The 26,314-nt window shown below is 38.1% G+C and overlaps 2 protein-coding genes across 12 annotated transcripts in view; one reads left to right on the top strand and one right to left on the bottom strand.

The window, feature by feature from the left end:
* Positions 1–26,314, bottom strand: part of TRDN (triadin) — a 355,846-nt gene that overhangs the window by 57,046 nt on the left and 272,486 nt on the right. For all 11 annotated transcript variants that reach the window (XM_084777414.1, XM_084777409.1, XM_084777410.1 and 8 more), the window contains one exon: positions 16,321–16,359. In XM_084777414.1, the coding sequence (XP_084633540.1) occupies positions 16,321–16,359 (39 nt within the window). The remainder of the gene's footprint in view (positions 1–16,320; positions 16,360–26,314) is intronic.
* LOC311595054 (mitochondrial proton/calcium exchanger protein-like) lies at positions 23,201–25,699 on the top strand. Its single transcript, XM_084777399.1, has one exon. It carries the CDS (start codon positions 23,331–23,333, stop codon positions 25,545–25,547), a length of 2,217 nt encoding a protein of 738 aa, XP_084633525.1. The 5' UTR covers positions 23,201–23,330; the 3' UTR covers positions 25,548–25,699.

Genomic DNA, 26,314 nt, shown 5'->3' on the forward strand with positions numbered 1-26,314 from the left:
TATATCCAATATCTTTCTATGTATGTATCTACGTATCTATCTATCTGTCTGTTGGTCTGTCTGTGTGTCTATTTAGAATACAAATGACTCAATAACAAGCAAACTAAATTTGACTAAAAAGATGAGACTGACTTAGGTCACTTGTATATTTGTTACAGTTGTGTAGCTTGATCTTCTTGCGTGACTCCTAACAGTGGGAGTGGAGGCTGTCTATGACCCATTTTCTGGCTTTGGGGACCCTTTTCGTGACACTGGGTTGTCTCGTACAGCCTTAATACAAGGGATGGTACCTGGTTTTACTGCTAATTGATATGGCATGTTTGGTTGATATCTATGGAAAGCACTGCCATTTTATGGATGAAAATGAAGGAGGAGTAGATGAGGGTCAAAGCAGAAGTGGAGGATAAACTGGGAGGAGAGGAAAGAGGGGAAACCATGGTTGGAATATTGTGTGTGTGTGTGTGTGTGTGTGTGTGTGTGTGTGTGTGTGTACAAAATGTAAGCAATGGGTTTGAACCAATATTTTTAAAACAAGAGATATAAATGTTCAAAAGATGAAGATGTGTGAAAAATGCTATTGCTAATCATCCATGAAATGTTAAACAATACAACACAATACAATATAACAATGAGATATCATCCCATACCTGTTAAAATGATGAACACTGACTAGCTGGGGAGGATGTGATGAAAGGGGATCCTGTCAGTCCTCTATCAGTCAAAATGTAAGTTAGTATAAACATTTTGGAATATAATATGAGAATTACTCAAAGGCCTAAAAGTGGGATTAGGCTATGATGCAGTGATCCTATTTGTTGGCGTTCATCCCTAGGAGTTGCCACGTTCATGTTGAAGAGATTCACTTCATGGATGTTTGTACATTATATACTCTAATTTCAACATATACACGATATCCTTGACATGCAGCCAACAGGTCTCTGGAAAGAAACTTTGGCACAAGGACACAGTGGAATATTATAAAGCTTTCAAAAAGCAGGAAAGTATATCTTTTATGTAAATATAGGTGGAGCCTGAAGATACTGTGCTAGGCAAGGAATGGAGGCCAGGAAAACAAGTACAGCCATGCTCTCTGGAAAAAGAGCTGTGCTGGTAGGGTAATAAATACAGTAATTAACTGTACTGGGTGTTTACAGAAACACCCTCAAATTATATTGACCACATGAACATATATAACTATTATTTATCAGCTAAATTTGATATTTATAGTTAAAAGGAAAGTAGATGGATAGTATATATAAACTTTAAAAATGCATTAATTAAAGTTAAATAAAGTATTGCTTACAAGGGAAATTCCCTCACATGAAAACCAACATTAAGTGCTGCAGACTTATTCCTCCTCGGCTCATTGCTTTTTGGGAAGTCTGCTTACTCATTTCCTGATAGATTTTCTGCTGTGGAAGCTTGTTTTAAATGTAAGGGCACATTAACACACCTAGTTTGTATAAGGGCTGATTCTGTTCGTATCTATGCCCATAGCATTTAAAAATACAACAGAAGCTGGTACTGCTGGAATGTCTGGATTGGCTGAAAAGGACCCTCTAACAAGTATTCTGTCATTTAAATTGGCTTGAAGATTAATTAATACCTAAATTTCACACTGTATACATTAAATGGGCAAACCGTGCTCCAGTCAACTTAGAATCTGATTATATCCTAGGAGAAGGCACTTTTACTCATTTACTTTTATTTTAGCATTCTCAAATATCTTAAGCACATAAGTACAATATAGAAAGTATAAATGTGAAGTAGAAATAACAGTACATATAAAATATCTGTTACACTTAAAGAGAACACACATTTTGATTCTTGTATGAATTTTGGCAACTGCTTTGTTGTACTTTTCCTATGGAAGTATTTTCACACTGTGGGTGCTTTATTTAAAAAATCTGCTAGATTTCCAAATGTTACTAGGTTGAAATAATGAATCACTATTAGTATAAAATCAGAAAAACATTTTTTGGCAAATTAACAGGAAATTATATGAGGACTAATGTTATTTATAATTGATAAAATTCAAGGAAAAATGATAATTCTTTGAAAAAGTGACCCTTTATTTCCAGTGATCCATTTAATAAGAATAGCTCTTAATAAAATGGAATTCTTCTTCTTCTTCTTCTTCTTCTTCTTCTTCTTCTTCTTCTTCTTCTTCTTCTTCTTCTTCTTCTTATTATTATTATTATTATTATTATTATCATTAAAGTTTGTTTATCCCTAGCTAGCACATAGACTATACTGCCCTTTAAATCACAGAGATCCACCTGCCTCTGCCAAGTGTGCAACATCACATCTGGCCTAGAACTGAATTCTTTTGTTTTTTGTTTTTGAGGTTATAATTTAATTACATTTCTCCCTCTGCAACCTCCCATATACTCCTCTCTTATCTTCTTCAAATTCATGCCTTCTTGTTTTTACTAACTATTGCCCAATGCCAAATGGTCAACTCTGAAACCTTTGTATATTTAATATATATGGATATACATATATGCATACAATAAATATTAAAACAGAAATCTTAAAGGGATCTTTACTTCCTGTTATGGAAGATAGAAATGTGATGCAGATAGATAAGTTACAAAAATGTGCTTAATGGGTCCGCTATTGTTATAGGCAGTAACAGTAAGAAAAGCAGTAAGAAATCTTTTCCGTAAGGCCAGCAGCTACTCTGTCGTTCCCTTTTGCCTGCACAGGCACCGGGACAAGTTGTCTAGAAGCCTGTTTGCTTAAGTCTGTTGAGCACATCCTGCCCTACAAGTAGTTTCTGTGGAAAGCTTAGGTCACTATCCATCCTAAAGCTGCCATAATCTCAGATGTGACCTAATGCTTTGCCTCGAATCAGCTGTGGGAACACTTTGGGTTGTTCTTACATGGACTGAAAATGATATTAAAAACAGTTAGCAGCAAGTAAATTATTTAATCAAGGATTAAAAATTCTGAATCAGAGGAAGCTGATAGAGTACCAACTAACCAGAGTTACCCAAACCATGTATAAAAACTATAGACGAGGATGAGCATTTGTCTAACAGCATAGTTAGTCACATACTCACCTCCACCAACACTGGCAACATTTAGTACTTTCTTAAGCACTATATTATTCCAAGAACATCAGCTGCTCACACTTATTTACCAACAAAAACCAAATTCTTTTTTTTTTTTTTCATTTTTGAGGTAGAGTGTAGCCTTGGATGCCATGGACTCACTTTGTAGACCAGGCTGGCCTCGAACTCACAGCGATCTACCTGCCTCTGCGGACTCTCTAGTGTTGGGATTAAAGGCGTGCACCACCACCACCAGCCCAAATTCTTATGAATAACTTTAGTCTCAGTCATGGAAAGATGAGATTTGATTGGCATTCCATGCTGTACATATCATTTCCGAAGAGCCTACAAAAGAGTATCAACTCCAGATATCGTAAAGTGATTTGAAATGTGAGGTAGACTAGAACATGAAAGAGAAGGTATGTTCATTGCAAATTTCCCAGATACATGAAATCCTACACATGAAATTTGTTTCTTATAAAATTTACAATGTGTCTTATTAATGTACAAGTTGGTCTGGAATCAGAAACCTTTAGAATATAAATTGTTATTTTATTATTTTATTTTATTTTTGGCAAGCTGGTGTATCTACAAGGCTTTGATTTCCTTCCAGTGTAGAACAGCAAACCATCAGCTTCTTAATGCTGTCGACTTTTATGACTCTGTATGATCTCTATTCTGTCATACTTAATTAGCATCTAAACTGAGTTGAAAATGGGGAGAATTATTTTTAGTGTATTCTGCTAAGGAGTTGACCTTTTGTAATTCTCACAAACTAATACTGCGTAAAAATTAAAAATTGCAGTTCCTGACTGTGAAATTATTGTACGTGCTTCTTCAGCTTGATTTGGGGGTTTTGGGTTATAACTCAGTGTGATTATTGTTTCAATCATTCTCATTTAATTTCCAACTGATATTATCAACATATTTTACAAATTAAACTGTTACAAAAACTATATTGTGTGAAAGTCTCTCTACATATCTGAGATAGTGAGACTTAAGATGTTCTTCCATCTTCCATGTGTTCCACTGACTATTTTATTTATGTTTGAGAACCGTAAATAAAAATAAGCTTGTTTCTTTATGACTATCTGATGTACTAGGTAGGATACTTGATATATTTCAAATGCTTTCATCAAACTCATTTGACTCAAAAATGTGTTGCTTTTCAGTAATGAAAACTGGAATTCCAAGCAAAGCTTCCTTTTAAATGCAAAGGCCCAGTCCTACTTCCCAATACTGTGGAGTATTTTACAAGGTCATTAATAGTTTCTACTCCTGGTTGAACTATAAGATGTCCTATTAAGACTATCTGGACTAGAGTAAACATCTTACAATTAGAATGAAACCATTAGTTTTTAAAGAAACTGTAGCCTTATAACATTGAAAATAGCTGTACTTATTTCTGTTTGGTTAATTAAGAACCTTCTGAAACCACCAAGTCTCTTAATTCTACCCATTTCCGCCATGACATTTCCTATGATAATATCTACTCTTTGCCTTTGAGACTGCAACTTTGTAAGAACAATATTTTTCCCATCAGTATTTTCTTCATTCACTTTTTGAAGTGATCTCACAAACTCTGATAACTTTTTTTTGTTTGGTTGGTTTTTTGAATTTTTATTTTATTAATTTATTCAGATTACAGCTCAATTGTTATCCCATCCCTTGTATCCTCCCGTTCCTCCCTCCCTTCTACTTTCACCCTACTCCCCTCCCCTAGGTCTATGACCGAGGGGGACCTCCTCCCTCACTATATGGTCATAAGATATCAAGTCTCATCTTGGTAGCCTGCTTATTCTTTCTTTGAGTGCCACCAGACCTCCCCACCAAGGGGAGGTGGTCAAATATGGAGCAGCAGAGTTCATGTCAGAGTCAGTCTCCGCTCTCCACATAACTGTGTATAATGTCCTGTCTATTGGGTAGATCAGAGTAGGGGTTCAATGTTTACTACTTGTATTATCCTCGGTTAGTGCAATAGTTTGATCAGACCCTCCTGGGCCCCGATCCACCCATCATGATGTCCTTCTATTTGCCCATCTTCTATATTTCTTTTACCTAGAGCCTCAGGAGGATGTCCTTACCTCTATCCCACTTTCCTGGTAAGTGAAGACTTTCATGGGACATGCCTTTTGTGCTAGTGGCCAATTATAAGTGAGTATATACCACGTGAGTCTTTCTGCTTCTGTGTTAACTCACTCAGTATGGTTATTTCTAGTCCCATCCGTTTGTCCACAAATTTTGGCATTTTCTTGTTTTTAATAACTGAGTATTATTCCATAGTGTAAATGTACCACAGTTTCTTTATCCATTCTTCAACTGAGGGATGTTTAGGCTGTTTCCAGGTTCTGGCTATTATGAATAAGGCTGCTATGAACATGGTTCAGCATATGTCTTTGTTGTGTGATAGAATTGAATCAAAGACCCAGAAATGAATCCACACACGTATCGACACTTGATTTTTGACGAAGAAGCCAAATCTATTCAATGGAAAAAGGATAGCATCTTCAGCAAATGGTGCTGGTCTAACTAGATGTCTACATGTAGAAAAATGCAATTAGACCCATATTTGTCACCATGCACAAAACTCAAGTCCAAGTGGATTAAAGACCTCAACATGAAACCAGAGACACTAAATTGGTTAGAAGAAAAAATGGGGAAGAGCCCAGAACACATTGGCACAGGCGAAAACTTCCTGAACAGAAATACAGCCCAGGCCTTTAGGTCAACAATTAACAATGGGACCTCATGAAACTAAGAAGCTTCTGTAGGCAGGAGACACTATCAACAGAACAAAGGGACAGCCAATAGACTGGGAAATGATCATCACCAACCCTTCATCTGACAACGGTCTAATATCCAAAATATATAAAGAACTCAAGAAATTAAACACCACCAAACCATATAACCCAATTGAGAAATGGGGCTCAGAACTAAACAGAGAATTCTCAACAGAGGAATATCGAATGGCTGAGAAACACTTAAAGAAATGCTCAGTGTCTTTAGTCATCAGAGAAATGCAAATCAAAACGATTCTGAACTTCCATCTTACACCCACCAGAATGGCTAAGATAAAAAAATTCAAGTGACACCACATACTGGCGAGGAAGTGGAGAAAGAGGAACACTCCTTCATTGCTGGTGGGAACGCAAACTTGTAAAACCACTTTGGAAATAACTTTAAGACACTTTGCCTGATGCCTTTTTCTTCTTCTTCCTTAAAAAAAGTCCTTTCATGGTCCAATTTTCCTCTGTCCATTCCGTAAAGCAAATGTCCTTCATGGTTATGCACCCAGTTCCCACTTCTATCCCTCTTCACAAGCTCTGTGAGAATTAAGACTATCTTGTAACCATTGCCAGCATATCTAGGCTGAGGTATCAGCATTATTTCCCCGTCTTCCTTATAAATGTATGCCCCACAGAAACCTGTACTTTAAGATGTCCCTCTTTTCTACACAGATGAATTATAATCTGCAAGGCCAGGGATTTTGGATCTGTTTTAATGCCACTAGATATTACTTCCCACATAGTGAACATATGAAATATGTAGGATTACAGAGTTGAAATTTCCTTGAGGGAGAGACCTATCATTTCTTTTGTGAACTTGAATAATGCTCTATGACACTGATATTCACACTTTGTCTCAAGACAGAATTCTGAGGCTTATCCTAGATTTTCCTCAGTTCTTTCTTCTATAGCCAGATTATAAAAAAATGTATATCGTGTCTACAATCTCATTCTAACTTTCTTCGTTTTCACTATAATTTATTCACATTACATCCTGATTGTTATGCCGTTCCTCTTATCTTCCTGGTCCCACCCTCCTGCTTCTTCTGCCCTATTCCCCTACCACAGACCTCTGACAAGTGGAGCCCTCCTCTCCCACCATCTGACCACAGCCTATCAGGTCTCGTCTGGATAGCCTGCATCATCTCATCAACTTCCTGTGTTCTCACTGGGCCTCCCCCACCAGAGGGGAAGTGATCAAATCAAAGACTTCCTGTCAGAGGCAGTCCCTGCTCTCCCCCACCCACCCCATGTGGAGAATGAGCTGTCTATCAGCTACTCCTCAACAGAGGTTCCAGGTTCTATGCATGAAATGTCCATGGTTGGTGTAGAGTTTGTGCAGGGCCCCCTCTGTCCAGACCTGCCAGGCTTGATAGTGTCCTTGTGGAGCTCATGAACCACCCCTCCCTCATCCTTCCGTCCCCCAACTCTTCTATACAACTTTCATAGCTTCACCCAGAGTCTGTGTGTGAGTCCCAGTATCTGTCCCAAACCCTTACTGGGTGGAGTCTCTCAGAGGACATCTATGTAGGCTAATATCCACTTATAAGTTAGTATATACCGTGTGTGTCTTTCTGGGCCTGGGTTACCTCATTCAGGGTGATCATTTCTAGTTCCATCCATTTGCCTGCAAATTTCAAGATTTCCCTGTGTTTGATAGCTGAATTCCATTCTGTATATGTACCACAGTTTCTTTATCCATTATTTGAATGAGGGGCATCTAGGTTGTTTCCAGATGCAATAACAATTGGTGGAGAAGAAACCATGAATTTGAAAGATAGCATGGAGAGTAATGTAGGAGGGTTTGGAAGTAAATTTGAAAGAGAAGGGAGGAATGTCGTAATTAAATACAATCATGAAAAAGTAGAACTAAACTCTTCATGACTGAGATGGCATACCTTCTTTTTGAGTGTGTGAGTCCTGAAAAACTAGTATTATTGCTGTGTTCAAAACAAGTGAGTATTATCCATGCATTTTGCTTATTTTTATTTATTGTACTTTTTCAATTGTTTTTGTCTGTTTCTCTTTCTCTGTGTCTCTGTCTCTCTTTCTCTGTCTCTGTCTGTCTCTGTCTCTGTCTCTCTCTGTCTCTGTCTCTCTCTCTCTTTCATGTGTGTGAGTGTGTATGTGTGTGTGTGTGTTTGTGTGTGTGTTTGTGTGTGTTTGTGTGTGTGTGTGTGCTTGGGGAGGAGGAATACAGAAGAAATAGTTAATAGTGATCTAGAATCTCATTCATGGCAGACACCATTTTGTGAAGAAAACTATAGCAGGCTGGTGGCAGAGCTTTAAACAACAAATAAAAGAACAGCACATTAATGATTTCATATGCTTTCTCGAAAGAGACGACAAGAGTCAGAGGCAAGAAAGAGAATGAGTGGAGAACAAATCTGGGAACATTTGGAGAATGCAGAATGTGGGAAAGAAAGGGCCGCAGAGAAGTTAAATCAGTGCAACTGATTGTGAATCATGATTCATTTACAGAAATAAGGAACAAAAAGGTGAAAGAAATGTTGATTTTGGTTTTAACAGAGTGAGGTACATACAGAATTTATTTATGTGACTATAGGACACTTAATTTTCATATGGATATTGTTTTAATAAATGAAAATAAATAAATTGGTGCTTGGTATTTTGTCAAAGCCCTTTGTGAAAGAAAATTCTATTTTGATTCTAAACCTTCTCTGCATTTATTAAAGTGTATTTCACAGTAAACCAACTGTGTATACATATGTACACATACATATACTTAAAAGCAAGTATTGTAATGTATTGATGTGTTTATAAAATGTAAAATGCTTACCCAAATCAAACAAATTTACATATATATCACCTCATATATTAGAATTTCTGTGTTTTGTTTTGGTGGCAGTATATTAGGTAGATTTTGTTTTGGTAGTGATAATAATATTTAAGTTAAAAATCTCTTGCCAAAAATTAAAAATATATTTTATTGTCATTAACTCCAGCCAATATCTCCCTCTGGTTTGGCTGTTCTAACAACCCTGTAGTCTTAGTGCCTTTCAAACAACAAAAAGATATTTGTTACATTTTCAGCAACTGGAAAGTAAGTTCCAGTTCAAGGTGCTAACTAAATATCTGATGGTGGCTTTCTTGTTCATAAACAAAGCCTTTGGACTTTGTATTCAGGAGACTGAAGAGGCAATGTAAATCTCTGAGGTAACTTCAGACACCTGTACAGACTCTACCTCCTGATATGTCACACAGCTAACTCATGTTTCAGATCATGGATTTGGGGGGTGTGTGTACCTCAATATAGCCATAGAAATTGTCACCCTGTACTTTTGATACCAGCACTTATCTTCAACAGCCGAACTTCTGTGTCACTATCATTTCCCTATGTCCTTTGCAGAGAGCAAAAGCCCAATGCTGAAGGATCTTCCTAAGATTCAGAACACAAAATGTTTGTAAATCATTTATTATTTTTAATTATTGTAGGTTTCTTCTGAATGTAACAACTAACTATACATAAATTACCTAATAAAATACACATCTGTCTTGCTTTCACTATCAGTATACTATATAAAAAAGTAGATTAAGACCTGCAATTCCTCTAGGATTAGAAATTTAATCATCTTGTGTCATTGTCTTATTTTCAGTTATTGTAGCATAAATAGTTTAGTTTTTCCAAAGAAGTGTAGATTTGGTTAATGAGGAGGTTTGGTAAACATTGTCTGATTTCTTTATAGGTGTTGTTCCCTATATGTTCACGAAGAAGTTTATCCTACATTTTGCCATTAACATGTTAGGCAGATCATGTTCTAAGCAACAGGGTCCTCATACACAGTCTTCCAGATTAATCTATTCTTTCATTATGTCCTCTAAGCTCAGGGGAAATTTTTCTCTCTCTTAATTAAAACAATTCCCTTCACTTCTAGTATAGACCCCAACAGTTCTGAGATCTGGGACACTACCTCTAATTACTATTTTTCTCTGTGGACAAAGTCCTACCCCTCTTCCTAGCATGTCCCCTCCTTACCAGCATATGAGAATAAAAACATTAAAAATTTCCCTGTGTGGGAATCTCATTGTTTTCCCTGAGTTCTACACTTAAGAAACAGAGGTGCCTGTACTCTGCATTCAGCTACAATGGATGAATTCCCCTGTTAACTCCTGTAGTCAGGTTTCTGCTTTCACTACTCTTCTGAAAGGCATCTTCTCAAAGGTCACAGGATGACAGCTTTATTTGTCAAGTATAATAGCCTGTTTTCCTTGTCATCTTGCCTCTTCACCTTTCTGAGGGAGATAGTGGTTCTAACTGTTGGCATTTCGACTCTTTCTTTAAAAGGTCTCTATTCCCATTTTGTATCCAGCGACTTTGCTGAAGGTGTTTAGGACAAAAAGTAGATTATTTGATCTAGTATTCAACTTAAGGCCTTAATTGTTACTCACAAAGTTATTTCTAATTCATTGGTATAGAATTTTGTATATCAATGCAAAATAAGTTTAACTTTGATACATTGGTATAGAAATCAAATTTAAGATTATTCTTGGTACGCATATTATATATATTTCTACTATTGTGTTCATACAACTAAATTATAATAAAGGCTTACTTCAAATAAGTTGAAAGGCTGTTTAGAATAATTAAGTAACACAAGTTAATTGTTAGCAGATCAAGCCATGGTCATGTCAATTACTAGTCTATTTTTGTCACAATAATATACATCCAAGGTTTAACAGATAGATATAATTTTATATGTAGATAAGGCAAAATAGATATGGTCTTCAAAAACTTCAGGGACCTACAGAATAGAGCCTTTAAAGATGTTTTTTATTTTAAATATCCTGTGACAGGTTAACTCCTGACAACATCTCAAAGAAAGTGATGAGCATCAAAGAACCTCCTCATGGCAAATCAGCCACGGAGAAAAATGTCCTAGTTTTGGCCACAGACAGAATTCTGCCTAAAAATGGGCAAGGTTGAATGCAGGCAGAGTTGATGGCCAAACCTTACCAAGACAGGGTAAACAAGTCCTCAGTAGTACCTGCCTCACAAATAAGTCTGTTGGATATGCTGGGCCAGAAGGCTGAAGATGATGCTCCAACGTTATAGAGTGTTTTGGGTGACTGTTCAGGTAGCAAACTGTCTCTGTCATTTTCTCATTTGAGAAGCTGCTAACTTGCATTTCCTGTTTACTCAGGCAATTAGTTTTTATTCCTTCTCAGGTCTCTGATGGGGTTGAAGACCAGATAGTTTAGTTTTACAATTAAGCTTTATTGTTTAGGAATTAAGATTTTTTAGGTCTAGATAGATGTTTTAAGTCGATAGAGATGAGATATGATAGATATTCATTTACATTCAGAATTTTAGACGTACCAAGATAGGAAAGATGTTTTTTCCAATGTTGCCAAATACAAACAACCAAAACACTATGAATGTAATATTAATATATTCCTGATTGTTTCATGGTTCTTCTTGCTGTATCTAATTTGTTGTATATATATGTAATAATATTAATGTATATGTAAAAAATGAAAATAAAAATAAACCCTTCAAAAAAAAAGATCTCTACATTGGGATGCTGGGACTCTCCATTGCCTGGTGGCCAGGCAGTTTGCTTTTCCAGGAAGTGGTCCTGTAAAGGTCTTCATCTATTCTCTCTCTATTCTTAGTCATTTTGAATAGCATTTTCATTTTCTCTTGTCTTCTGTTCCAAACCTTTTAACACATGATCACACTCGAGGATTCCAAGCCATTATGTCTCATCTTCCAGGGACTATAGACCCCTCCCTCTGTGTGGATGTCTCACCTCCATCTATTGCATGTTTATAACTTGTATAACTGTCACCTACTGCAAAACCTCATGCTGAAGACCTTAAAGTCATAAAAATACTGAAAGTCATCTGTATCTATAATCTGACCAGGAAACATCTTGACAAGGACAGAAGGAGCTCTAGCACAATGCAGGGAGAATGCCAATGTGTTCTGTTGATGCACGATGCTTTGTTTGTTTGTTTTTCAAGACAAGGTTTCTCTGTGTAGCCTTGGCCATCCTGGACTCACCTTGGCCTCGAACTCACAGAAATCCACCTGCCTCTGCCTCTCAAGTGCTGGGATTAAAGACGTGTGCCACCCTGCCCAGCTGGATGAATGGTTCCTAAAGAATCTTTTCATGCTGAACGTGAGCCACGATTGTAATTAATTTTGAATTTAAATAATTAATCTCAAATATCTTAAGATCATCATTTCTTGTCTATGTTGGCTCTACATCGTGGTTATATTTATTTTGTCATGCTTAGGTTATAATAAAGAATTTGGCTTTAAGTCCCTGATGATTTTTCCCCATAAAATATTACTCCATGTGTTGTTTTTTATGACTGCCAGTATTCTTCTTTACCCAGGTCCTCAAGGTCCTCAATTTTATTTCTCCTCCTCAGACCAAAGACCTGAGATTCCAGAACCCCCTTTGTCAATGGGCTTCATCCCATTGCTGCATTATCTTCATCTTCCACTCATCTTATCACCTCTTGGTGTCTCTTGGACTGTTTCATTCTCTCCTCTTGCTTCCCATTAATATGAAGCTCAGCCTTGAATGTAGACTTCCTTATAAATACAGCTGCCATGCACTGAAGCTAACTCACGTGGCAAGCAACATGTCTCTTGCACATGGCAACCTTGGTAGGCGAGTATGATGACTTTCATGCATAAATTGAGGAAACTGGAGTCTAGAAGCCTTAAGCCAGTTAATTCATATCTTTAACAAGTGGTAAAGAGAGTCAAGTTAAATGTCTTTCTAGCCTAAAGTCAACACTGTCTCCATTGTCTTAATAAACTTCCTGTCTCAGAAGTTCTATGTATTCAAAGGTTATAGTTTAAATACATCATAATTCTGAGGATTTTTTCTGGTGGCTATGCACTGTAGGAATGCCCTCACCATCTAGAACCCTACCACACTCTTCACTAATATTGTAACCAGGTGGAAATAGTTCCTAAACATAGCTCTGATTGTATGCTTTTGAAAAGAAAATACTATCTTATCAGATGTTTGGAAATTTTATATCATCAACACAATTGAGGAAATATGGCAGTGAGATTAGCTATATGTTCTCAATCATTTACTGATTGCTTATAGTTCATTAAAATGCTATTTATACTTATTTCTTTTTATTTTTATTTATCTTATTCTGCAAAGTTTCATTTAATGTAAGAATGTATAAAAATAAACATTGTCAATAGAGCTGTTGTATAAATTTAAATTACAATATCCATTCTTATAATTAATAAGGTTTCAAATGGTTGATACTCTTTATAGTATAAGCCAGATCTAGGAAGACAGATATTGTGTGTTTCCTCTTATATCCAGGGAAACGTACAATGAAGTAGGGGAAGAAAGAAGCGATGAGGCTAATAGCATCTGAATGGCAGTCAAGATTCCTGATATACCAATCAGAATAAAATATCATTATAAATATCATTTAAAATTCCTTCATTCAGAGAAAGGATAAACAGGATACCAAGATAAGACTTGAGAGGCTGTGACCATATAATGGGGGAGGAGGTCCCCCTCAGTCACAGACATAGGGGAGGGGAATAGGTTGAAAGTGAGAGGGAGGGAGGGAGGAATGGGAGGATACAAGGGATGGGATAACAATTGAGATGTAATTTGAGTAAATTAAATAAATAAAAATTTTTAAAAGCTTAAAAATAAATAAAATTCCTTCTATTGTTTATATGTTTCTAGTTCAAAATAGTCCAAAGGGCATAAGATTAAATAAAAAGACTATTTCTTTCATATTTTTACATGCTATCTTTTTTTTAAAGTTAAAAATAAATATCTCATAAAGCAGAAGTAAGTATTTGACATGATGTGATGGTAAGTACTTGATAGCATATATGCTGCCTTTTTGGTTGAGACCAGCATCAAAATACGGAGTGAGATGCAGCACTGTGCTTCCATGAAGTGATGATGTCACAAAGCTCTTACTGATTAGTAAATTTCTACTGAATATCCAGTAAGAGTTGTTAACAACACAGCATATTTTGTATGCAAGTCTTCATTTTGTACGTTCATATGTGAAGTTTTGTGATAACTTTTGATATAAACATGGAAGAGGAACGGATCACAGTCATTGTACTAGTCATTTCCCTACAGTTTAAATATCTACACTAAACACAACACTAACACCATCTCCGGAGTCTTTCCTGCCTTTGGTTCTTTTATTCATTCTTCCTGAGAACAAGTGTTTTAAGATCATAAGTTACTTAAAATGGTTGCATTCGCTCATTAAAAATGAGAAACTCGCTAAATTTCTCTTCATGCTACAGTATTACTTTTATGAAAAGTGTCAATGATCATTTAGGTTAATATTATATATATATATATATATGATGGAGAAAAAGTATTATTTATAAATATTAGTTAAATATATGCTATAAGTTGTGCAAATGAGAATATGTCAGTGTTTTAAGCCAAGAATATGGATGTTTGCCTTTCTGTAGAACCATTTTCACTGCACAGAAAGATAGTGATAAAGACACAAATACTTATTATTTATGTCTGTGCACAATAATTTCTACATATGGATAACAAATATATAAAATAAGGTTGGACTCAACTTTGACCGTGTCCCCTGGTGGCACTCAGAGGAAGGACAGCAGGTTACCAAGAAGAGACTTGATACCCTATGAACATATACAGGGGGAGGTAATCCCCCTCAGGAACAGTCATAGGGGAGAGGAATAAGGGGAAAATGGGAGGGAGGGAAGAATGGGAGGATACAAGGGATGGGATAACCTTTGAGATGTAACAAGAATAAATTAATAAAGTAAAAAGAAATAAAATAAGGTTGGCACTAGAAAGATTGCCATTAACTAGAATTTTCCTCTGGATTTATATTTTGTTTTGTGATTTACTTGTTAAATATATTCTTTTCCATTCCTTTCTTCCTTCCTCCTCCTGGCCCCACCCTCCCTCCCTCTTTCCCATCCTCAGATAATGGGATCCCCCCCCACACACCCAACCCACACCAGCTCATCAATTCCCATCACGATTGAATGCATCTTCTTTCCCTGTGGCCTGATGAGGCAACCTGGACAGGGGCAAGTGATCAAAAAGCAGGCAAGAAGGTCCATGTCAGAGACAGACCCCACTCCGCCATGAAGACCAAACTACCTATTAGTTACCTATGTGTATGGGGCCTAGGTTCCATCCATGTATGGTCCTTGGTTGGTGCATCAGTCCCCATTAGTCCCCCTGGGCCTGAGTTAGTTGCTCTGTTGGTCTTGTGGAGCTCCTCTTCCCCCAGGGTCCTTCTATTCTTTACCCTACTCTTGCATAAGACTCCCTGTGGTCTGCCCACTCTTTGGTGTCTGTGAATCTCAGCATCTTTTTGATCAGCTGCTGGGTAGAACTTCTCAGAAGATGGCTATGTCTTCTTTAACCTCTATCATTTGCTCTAAGTACTCAGTTCATCTTGATTTTGTCTCCTACAAAAACCTGTTTTTAGAAAAATGTACTTTAAAAATAACAGTGCACAAAGAAGATAGGGAGAAAGTAATGGTGCTTGCCATCTAGCCTTACAATCCATGTTCCCATTCCTGATGACAACACAGTGGGACAACTGGCTTCCTCATGTTGTCTCATGACCAACATAGATGTGCCAACACACCCCTCAACACACACAATAAATAAATGAAAGTAAAAATGAATATAAATAATAGAAGTTTTACATTGAAATCCGAAAGGAACAAATTACCTCTCAAAGGGTACATATTCAATAAATGAAAAACAAAAATGATATCTAAAAAAATCTATAGTTGGAGACATGTGTCATTATTAAACTTAAAATGGAATTTGGTTGAACGTCGGTGAAAGTTAAGTGTGTGAGACAACCATTTACATAGGTAAATTGCTAGCATTTATCATGCTCGCCTTAGAAACTTTGAGGTTCCAGTTGATTCCGTGGTGTTTTGAAAATGGTGTTTATTTGCAGTGTATGCATGCATAGAAGAAACAGTGGCTGGTAAGTTCTAGTGTTTAAATGGACTTGCTTCAACACTGTCTTCACAACGCATAGGCTTTATTTAAGAGCATGTTTCAGTCTTAGCACACATTTAAAGTTACTGCTCGTAACCTTTAACATGCCTTGATACTTTCTCATGATACATTTGCTGATGTTAGGCCTTAAATGACATACTTACATTGTGTAGTATGTGTGGGTGTGTGTCTGTGTGGTGTCACACTGTGTCCTTGAGTGTGTATATTTAATTCATCATAGGATCACATGTACACAACAATGCATAAACAAATCATGCTTAACACGTATACACTTTTGTGAAAATAAAATTCCTTAAGTCAGCGTCTCAACCAAAAAAAAAAAACCAAAAAAAGATATGGAGGGGTTTTGGTTTTGGTTTGTTCTTCTTGGTATTCTGGCAGTCCCTCAGCTTTACAAACATTCTTTATCAAAACCCAAAGACCATTTATTCCTGTACAAGTGATACCAAGTACCCCTACCTGCTGTAGAGATCTTTTCAGTTTTCTTAGGTTCAGGAACTAGAGTGAAAGACAAAAACAAACACATTGAGATGAAAATAAGCAGGGAGAAGTAGATTAATAGGACTGTTTTTTCTTATAAATTCTCAATTTCAATTCTAGCCACATATGCTAGCAATATAACAAGGCAAACTTGTATATTTACTTAAACAAAATGTTTTCCATTTAAAATTCTACAGCTAAAGATGCTTTCCTCTAACCCTTATGAACTGAGGTAGACCCCTGAGACTCATACACCACAAGGGGAGAACCAATTCCAACAAGTTGTCCATCTGACTTCTACACAAACATCACGGCTGTGTACAACCACTTAGATGACACACATACAAATGCACATGTATACATGCACACACACATATGCACGTACACACACACACACACACACACACACACACACACACACACACACACACACACACACCTAAAATGAAACAATTTACTTTTAAAATTCAGCTTATCAAAAATCTTATGCTAGTGAAACTGGCCACAGTGGCACACACCTTGAATCCTAACACTCTAGAGGCATAGGCCATCAGATTTATATGAGTTTGAGACCACCTTGGTCAACATCATGAGATCCTGGACAGTTAAGGCTAAGTAGTATAATCTTAATTCAAAAACACAGAAAGAAAAAATAACCAAAAATTCTTATGCTAGTCAAATGATTTGTATTGTCTTTACTGACAGGCAGGATATTATTTTAAACATTCACTATTACAAATAAAGATATTGGATAAACATGCTCAGAAAAAGTTCCATTACTTTTTCTAGTTTGACAAATTTAATCAATTTTCTGTGGACTCAATTCATGGAGTGCCACCTGGTGGTTACCTCCATAATTTCAAAATGATAAATGTAATTTTATTTTTATAGTTACTAATTTTACAAAAATCAATTAAGTTGCCTAATACTAATGATATAATTATAAGTAGTCTATGAGATGAGATATTTTGTCATAAGCCAATGTTTTTGTCTAGATATGCCACAATATAACTTAATACAGGGTATATAGGTTTTTGTTTTGCTTTGTTTTTGTTTGTTTGTTTTGGGTTTTTGTTTTGTGTTGTTGGTTATTTTAAGATATGGTTTCTCTTGTAGTCCTGGCTGTCCTGGACTCTATTTGTTGACCAGGCTTGCCTCAAACTCACAGTGATATGACTTTCTATGCTTTGCAAGTGCTGGGATTACACGTATGTGCCACCACACACAGCTTTTTGTTTTCTTTCTTTCTCTTTCTTTCTTTCTTTCTTTCTTTCTTTCTTTTCTTTCTTCTTTCTTTCTTTTTGAGACAGGGTTTCTCTGTGTAGCCCTGGCTGTCCTGGACTCATTTTGTAGACCAAGTTGGCCTCCAACTCACAGCAATCTGCTTTCCTCTGCCTCCCGAGTGCTGGGATTAAAGGCGTATGCCACTACATAGTTTTAAAAAGTATATAACCAATATTCACAGAATCAACTTAACAAAATAATGACTAATTTTCCAAATTTCTGATTCATCCTGTATATAAGCAAGCTTGCCTAGGGTTTACAGTTCTCATTCTTGGCACAGAAACTTCTGACTAGTGCACAATACAGAATAGTTCTCTTCCCTTAAAGAGCATAAAATCCGACCTCATAACTGTGCTATTCTCTGAGCATAGATTATATGTTAAGTTCACATTAGTCACTTCTCTTAAAGGTTTCTCATTTTCATTTTTTAAAAATAAAAACTGCTTCATTGTGAAGAATTTGCAAATAAAAATTAGCACTAAGATTAACGTAGTCTCTCAAGCATGCACCTGTGAAAACCCAGGCTCTTTGCATCTCAGTCAACTTCTGTACAGTTGAATAGCCATTCTTTACACAATAATTGTGTAGTCACTTACATCCTGCTTTGTCAGATACTCAAGTGTACATCATGTAAAACTGTTATTGGTGCTAATGCCGTACTTTAGACATCTCCAGCACATGTTGTCTTTCCTTGGCTGACACACTCACTTTATTTTATAGAACAAATTGGATATTAATATGTATATGCCTCAATGAGATATTAATATAATTTTATATAGATTTATTAAAATTCTGTATCCTTTCTTGATATATTATTCCATCAGAGTAAGAACTCAATCTTTAGTTCACAAATTTCAGGATTTGGAGTTTGTCCTGTTGGTTTTCAGTCTTATTTTGGTCCAATTTATTTCCTCAGTATGCTCTTTTTCCTCACCTTTGATATGATATCTATCTATATCTATATCTGTATCTATCTATCTATCTATCTATCTATCTATCTATCTATTTATCTATATCTGCATTTTTCATTTTATGGTGGGATTGTGTGATCTTCCTTTTGATTTGTGATTCACATGGGCTTATGGTTAAGAGACTGCCATGAGAGACTGCCATGAGCCTCCAAGATAATATGAATTTTAGATTGTTAAACAGTGTTGAGACTGTGACAGACTATGGGGACCTTTGGAGTTGAACTAATGTATTTTTCCATTATGATATGGCTTCAAGCCTATGAGAGCCAGGGAAGCAAATGTAGTGTTTTGAAGAAGAATCCCTTCCATAGCCTCATAATTGAATGCTTAGTCATCAGAGAAGAGTACTACTTAAGAAGGAGTAGGAGGTGTGGCCTTGTTGGAAGAAATGTCTTTCTGGGGATGGGCTTTGAAATTTTAGAAGCCCAAGCCATTCCCATGCCTTATGCCTGGCTGGAGTGCTCTGTCTCTGTCTCTGTCTCTGTCTCTGTCTCTGTCTCTGTCTCTGTGTCTGTCTCTGTCTCTGTCTCTCTGTCTCTCTCTCTCTCTCTCTCTCTCTCTCTCTCTCTCTCTCTCTGTCTCTCTCTCTCTCTCTCTCTCTCTCTCTCTCTCTCTCTCTCTCTCTCTCTCTCTCTCTCTCTCTCTCGTTGAAGATGTACCTCTCAGCTACTTCTCCAGCACCATGTATTCCTGCTACCATGATCCCTGCTATGGTGGTAATGAACTAAATCCTCTGAAAGTGTGAGGAAGCTCCCAATTAATTGTTTTCCTTTATAAAACTTGCATTTGTTATGGTGTCACTTCGCAATATTGAACAGTGACTAATACGGTGTTGAACATCCATTTAAGACTTTCACAGCCATTTGTGGCTCATCTTTTGAGAAATTTGTTTAGTTCTTTGCTCCATTTTTAATTGAATTGATTCATTGGATGCCCAATATTCTTTACTTTTTTATAATTTTAGCTATTAATTGTCCCTTAGATATATAATTGGTATAATTTTTTTATTGTGTACCCTGAAGTTTTGTCTACATGATAGTGTCCTTTGCCATACAGAAGCCTTTCAATTTCATGAGATTCTGGTTGTTAATTATTGGTCTTATTACATCTGCTATTTATATCTTATTTAGAGCCTCTTTTCCTGTGCTATCAAGTTTAATGTGATTACCTATTTTCTCTTCTATCAGATTTGAATACCTATCTTGTGCTTATCCATTTGGAGTTGAATTCTGCATCATGTTAATCATGGTTCTATTTGAATTTTTCTACACACACTCATGCAATGTAACAAACCTCATTTATTGGAGATGCTCTTTTTTTTTTTTTCCAGAGTGTATTTCTGGCTTCTTTGCCAAAAATCAGATGTTCTTAGGTTTGTGGACTTAATGTCTTGGTCTTCAGTTCCATCCCATTGATCAGCATGTCTGCTGTCTGCTCTTATGTCAGTACTACTCTGCTTCTATTATGATAGCTCTGAGGTACAGCTTGAGAACAGGGATGGTGCTATCTCCAGCAGTTCTTTTAAAATCAGGATTGTTTCAGCTATCCTAGATTTGTGTGTGTGTGTGTGTGTGTGTGTGTGTGTGTGTGTGTGTGTGTGTGTGTTTCCATATAATGCAGACACTAGCCATTTCAATTCTGTGAAGGATTGTGTTGGGGGTCTGTAGGTGGCTTTTTGTAGGATGGCGATGTTGACTATATTACTCCTACAGACCTATAAACCCAGGAGATGATTTCATCTTCTGACAGATTCTTCAGTTTCTAACTTCAGTGTCTTAAAGTTTCCATTAGTATGAATCTTTCAATTTCTGATTTAGAGTAACTCCAAAATATTTTAGTTAGTTAGTTAGTTATTCAGTTGTTAGGTTTTTGTTTGTTTGCTTGCTGTTTTTTGGTTTTGACTCAGGGTCTCACTCCGAGCTCATAGCTTTGGCTGTTTTGGAACTCACTATGCAGAACAGGCTAACCTCAGACTCACAGGGACCTGCCTGCCTCTACCTCCCAAGTGCCAGAATTAAACGCCTACACCATTATGCTAGCCCTTTTAAAAAATATATATTTGAAAAGTTATTGTTTCCCTGATTTCCTACTCAGTCCTTTTTATCAAGCATATTTAGCAAGTCTACTGATTTTTGTGTGTTAATTTTGTATACTTCTACTTTGCTGAAAGTGTTTGCCAGGTGTAAAAGTTTCATGATGGTGCTTTTAGGATAATTTTTACATACTACCTACAACTAAAAATATTTTGATCTTTTTCTTTCCTATTTGTATCCTCTTGATCTTATTAGTCTGGCAAAATTTTCAAGTACTATTTTGAATAAATGTGGAAAAAGTGGACACCCTGGTCTTTTTTTTTTTTTTTTTCTTTTTCTGATCGCAATATAAATGCTTTGATTTTTTTTTTTTTCAGTTTAAGTTGAAGTTGGCTGTAGGCTGGCTATGAATTGGCTTTTATTGTGGTGAGGTATGACCTTTGTAACCTTAGTGTCTCTAGGACTTTAATCATGAAGGGATACAGGATTTTGTCAAACACATCTCATCTAATTGGTTGATCATGCTTTTTTATTTTTCACCCCATTTATGTGATGGGATACATGCCATAGACCTTTGCATTGGTGAAGCTTCCTTGAATTTCTGCCATGGAAGCAAACTGATAATGGTGGAAAATATATTGACATGTTTTTATATGTGGTTTTCAAGTATTTTCTTGAGATTTTTGCATCTATTCATGAAGAAAACAGGTCTATCATTTTCTCTCTTTATGGATCACTGTGTGGTTTAGGTATCAGAGTTATTGTGGCCTTTAAAAAATGACAGCCTTCTTTCTGTTTCTATTTTATGACCTAATCTGAAGAATATTAGTACTAATATTTCCTTGAAGATTTGGTAGAATTCTGCACTGAATCCATGTGGCCCTGGACAGTTTCTGGTTGGGAGTTGCTTTTTTGTATTGAAAATAATTTTTTTATTATATACAATATATTCTTATTAGGGTTTCTGCTCCTGGAGCTCCTCCCAGATTCTCCCTCATTCCCCCACCCACTCAAACTGACACTCTACCTTTATCTCATTAGAGAACAAACAGACACCTAAAAAAAATAATAAGATAAAATAAAACCAGACAGGACTTTTAAGGAATGACTCTTTCACTGGGGTTATAAGTTTCTTTAAATTGTGTGTCTGATCTTTATTTAATTTTTGTAGGTCATATACATCTAGAAATATATGCATTTCTTTTAGGTTACAATTTGGTGCAGATTTTTAAGTATGTCCTTATGATTACTGGATGACTTCTATATCTATTGTGTTGTTTCCCTTTCTCCTCTAATTTTATTAACTTGGATCCCTATTTTTTGCCTTTCCATTCATTTGCATAAGGGATTACCATTGCACTGCTTTTCTCAAAGAACCAACTCTGTTTCATTGCTTCTTTGTATTATTATGTTTGTTTTCATTTTATTGGTTTCAAAACTGAGTTATATTCTTCCTTGTTTCTCTTGGGTATTATTTCTTCTTACTAATTTAGAGGTTTTAGGGGTGCCATTAAGTTACGAATATGAGATATCTCCATGTTGTTTTGTTTTGTTTTCTTAATGTAGACAGTTATTGTTATGGCTTGCTTCTTAGAATCACCTTCACTGTGTCCCATAGGTTTTCTAATCCATTCTGTTAGTTGTGTCTTTTCACTGGGTAATTGAGACCATTGATGTTGAGAGTTATCAACGTGTAGAGTTTATTTATTCCTGTTATTTTGTACTTATGGGAAGGGTTTCCCCCCTTTGATTTGCTAGTCTGTGTTTTCGTTTTTATTTTTATCCTTTGCATTTTCTTGGGAATTGTTAAACTCTTCAGTTTTCCTTCTAATAACATCTACAGTGTTGAATTGGTACGTATACACTACTTTGATTTGGTTTTGTCGTGGAAAGCTTTTCTTTCTCCATCAATTGTGACAGTTTGGCTGACACCTGTGAGCTTTTAGAATTGAAGACCCTGCCATGCTTTTACAGCTTATAGAGTTTCCATTGAGAAATCTGGTGTTAGTTGAATGGTTCTGTCTTTACGTTGGTCTTTTTCCCCTTGAAGCTTTTAATAATATTGTTCTGTTCTGTACATTTAGTGTTTTGATTACTATGTATTATGGAGAATTTCTTTCTGGTGCTGTCTATTTGGTGGTCTGGGTTCTTGAACTTTTATAGGCATCTCCTTCTTTAGGTAAGGGAAATTTTCTTTTATGATTTTGTTAAAAATATTATCTGCGCCTTTGACTTGTTTAAAAATATTTTCCTATATTTCCTGAGTATTTCCTGCCTGTATTTTTAAAAAGTTAAATGTTTTCTTTGTCTGAGATATATGAATATGATGTATATGGATTTCCCTCCTCTACCTTGTCTTTTATGCCTGAGTTTTTTTTTTTTTTTCATTTCCTATAGTTCTCTGTGGTGATGTTTACCTATCAGATTTTTGTTTGATTTCCTAAATTTTTATTCTCAGTTTTATCTCAGTTTGAAATCTTTTTAGTGATCCTATTTCTAATTTCTAATTTTATGTCTTCAGCTCCTGATGTCTGTGCCTGGACATGGTCGCTGCTAAAAGCAGGTCCTTGAGTTGAGCACCCGCTGCCAGAGCCAACCGCTGCCGTCAACCGTCCGGTCGGGCAGGACCCGGGCGCTGAGAGACATCGAAGAACCACAGAGGAAGCAGAGGCTGCCTGCCATGGGACATTGAGGTAGGCACATGGCATCTTTCTTGCTCAGGAGCTGGCACCACCGGGGGCCTGCTCACCTCGGGCCGCCCCGAGCCACCTCCCCGCTGGGTTGTCTGAGAGATCAGGCTTGTCTCAGTTGTACCGGGACCTTGGGACTGAGAAGCCACGAGAATGTTCTGTCTCGCTGTTGTGCTTCAGCCAACCCTGTGTACCTCTGCTTCAAAGGTGAGCCCCTCAGCTATTGGACTCAGAAGCCTGAGTGTGAGGGCACCATAGCAAGGGCCGTATGGACACCTGCCTGTGCAAGGTTGGTTGTTACAGGACCTCAGTGCCTTCCTGTGCGTGGCTGGCACTCGTCACCCCTGCTAGGAGAGAACTCTGTGATAGAGAAGTCCCTCAAGTCCTTAAAGGACAAGAATAAGAAGCTGGAGGAGGGTGGCCCCGTGTACAAGCCGCCAGCGAAAGTGACAGTGAAGAAGTCCCTTTGGCAGAAGGTACTGGATGAGTTGAAGCACTACTACCATGGCTTCTGCCTGCTCTGGATCGACACCAAGATAGCCGCCCGGATGCTGTGGCGCATCCTCAATGGCCACACACTGACCCGCCGGGAACGCAGGCAGTTTCTTCGGATTTGTGCGGACCTCTTCCGCCTGGTACCCTTCCTGGTGTTTGTGGTGGTGCCTTTCATGGAATTCCTGCTGCCTGTGGTGCTGAAGCTCTTCCCCAACATGCTGCCATCCACATTTGAGACCCAGTCCGTCAAGGAGGAAAGGATGAAGAAGGAGCTTCGCGTGAAGCTGGAGCTAGCCAAGTTTCTCCAGGACACCGTGGAGGAGATGGCCCTGAAGAACAAGGCAGCCAAAGGAAATGCCACCAAAGATTTCTCTGCATTTTTCCAGAAGATCCGAGAGACAGGAGAGAGGCCCAGCAATGAGGAAATCATGCAGTTTTCCAAATTATTTGAGGATGAGCTGACCCTGGATAAGCTCACGAGGCCACAGCTGGTGGCGCTGTGCAAGCTGCTGGAGCTTCAATCCATCGGCACCAACAACTTGCTGCGCTTCCAGCTCACCATGCGCCTGAGGTCCATAAAGGCTGATGACAAGCTGATCGCTGAGGAAGGCGTCAACAGCCTGACTGTGAAGGAGTTGCAGTCAGCATGTCGAGCACGAGGCATGCGAGCGCTCGGAGTCACAGAAGACCGTCTGAGGGGCCAGCTAAAGCAGTGGCTGGATTTGCACCTGCATCACGAGATCCCCACATCACTGCTCATACTGTCCCGGGCCATGTACCTCCCGGACACCCTCTCCCCTGCGGACCAGCTCAAGTCCACCTTGCAGACCCTTCCAGAAATCGTGGCAAAGGAAGCTCAGGTGAAAGCGGCAGAGGTGGAGGGCGAACAGGTGGACAACAAGGTGAAGCTGGAGGCCACGCTGCAGGAAGAGGCCGCCATCCAACAGGAATACCTCGAAGAGGTACAGAGGGCTGCAGAGGCCCTAAAGGCTACCCGGCCTGAAGTAGCAGACATCACAGTTCTTGGGAGGCCAGGGGGCAAGCTTCAGCCAGAGGTGCCTGATGTGATCCTGCCCACAGAGGCATTGAAGGATACGGCACCGTTGCTGGGAGGTCTGAAGGGAGAAGAGATAACGAAGGAGGAAATTGACATCCTCAGTGATGCCTGCTCGAAGCTGAAGGAGCAAAAAAAGTCCCTGGCCAAGGAGAAGGAGGAGCTGGAGCTTCTGAAAGAGGATGTCCAGGATTACAGTGAGGACTTACAGGAGATCAAGAGGGAACTTTCCAAGTCCGGTAATGAGAAATCCATACAAGAATCCAAAGCCAGCCAGAGGCTGACAAAGCGAGTCCAGCAGATGATCAGGCAGATCCATGGCCTAATTACACAGCTGGAGACCAGTCAACAGACTGGCAAGCGGCGCCCTGATGAAAACGCTCCGACAGGGGAGAACGTCATCCGAGTCAGTGAGCTCATCAGAGCCATGGAGCAAATCAAGCAGGTTCCAGAACACAAGCTCATCAGTTTGGCCTCAGCCTTGGATGAAAAGAAGGACGGCAATATCAACATCGATGACCTTGTCAAGGTCATCAGTTTGGTGGACAAAGAGGATATTCAGATCTCTACCAGGCAGGTGGCGGAAATTGTGGCCACACTAGAGAAGGAGAAAAAGGTGGAAGAGAAGGAAAGGGCCAAGGACAAGGCTAAGAAGGAGGCCGCAGAAGTGAAGAATTAGAGCTGCCTGGCTTTTGGCTCCACAGGTTCCGCTTTCATCATGCTACACCGACCACAAGTGAGGATGACACAAGAATGATTGCTTTGAGGTGATTCTTAGAGGCAGATATAATATTTTGTCTGGAATAAATAAAAAACCTCCATAATAAAAAAAATTACGTCTTGAACTGTTCTCTTTATTTCATTCCACTGTTGGTGCTTGCAGAGAGTTCCTGAAGGGGTTTATTTATATCGTCTTCAAGGTCCTCGAACATAATCAGAATCTGTACTTTAAGTGACTGCCTTATCCTCCTGTATTGCATTTCTCAGGGTCTACTGTAGTGGGTTATTGGGTTCTGCTGCAGAAATACCGCCTTCACTGTTAACCATTGTATCTTTGTGCAAGTGTAGAGGCTCCTGAACTGTGCTGATGGGCAGTTTTCTGTGCCATGGGTTTTGTTGCCTTTATTGCATCTTTGGGAAGTGTTGAGCTGTGTGTTGCCTGGTAGGGAGTGTTTCTGCTAGCTGGTGGGTAGTAGAGACAGCTAGAGGTGACCTATGAGGAGAGCCTGAGAGAGGTTTTAGGAAGGATGTTTATGTTGTGAAATGTTTCTCACAGGTAGCGGAGGTGTGGTGGGAAGAATGGACCCAGTGAAATAGCTTGCAGTGTGGTAAGTATCTGGGGATGCCTAGGTGGATTCTGGGTCTGAACCAAGAGGCAGAATCTCAAGTGCACAAAGTTGGAGTTTGCTGATTTGAGCATCTACTAACTTCAGAGCTGTTTGTCCT

Source organism: Acomys minous (genome assembly GCF_964271855.1).
Source record: "Acomys minous genome assembly, chromosome: 3".
Classification (NCBI taxonomy): domain Eukaryota; kingdom Metazoa; phylum Chordata; class Mammalia; order Rodentia; family Muridae; genus Acomys; species Acomys minous.

Excerpts from the sequence above, each read along its gene's own strand:
- LOC311595054 (XM_084777399.1), top strand. The coding sequence starts at position 23,331 with ATGGCATCTTTCTTGCTCAGGAGCTGGCACCACCGGGGGCCTGCTCAC.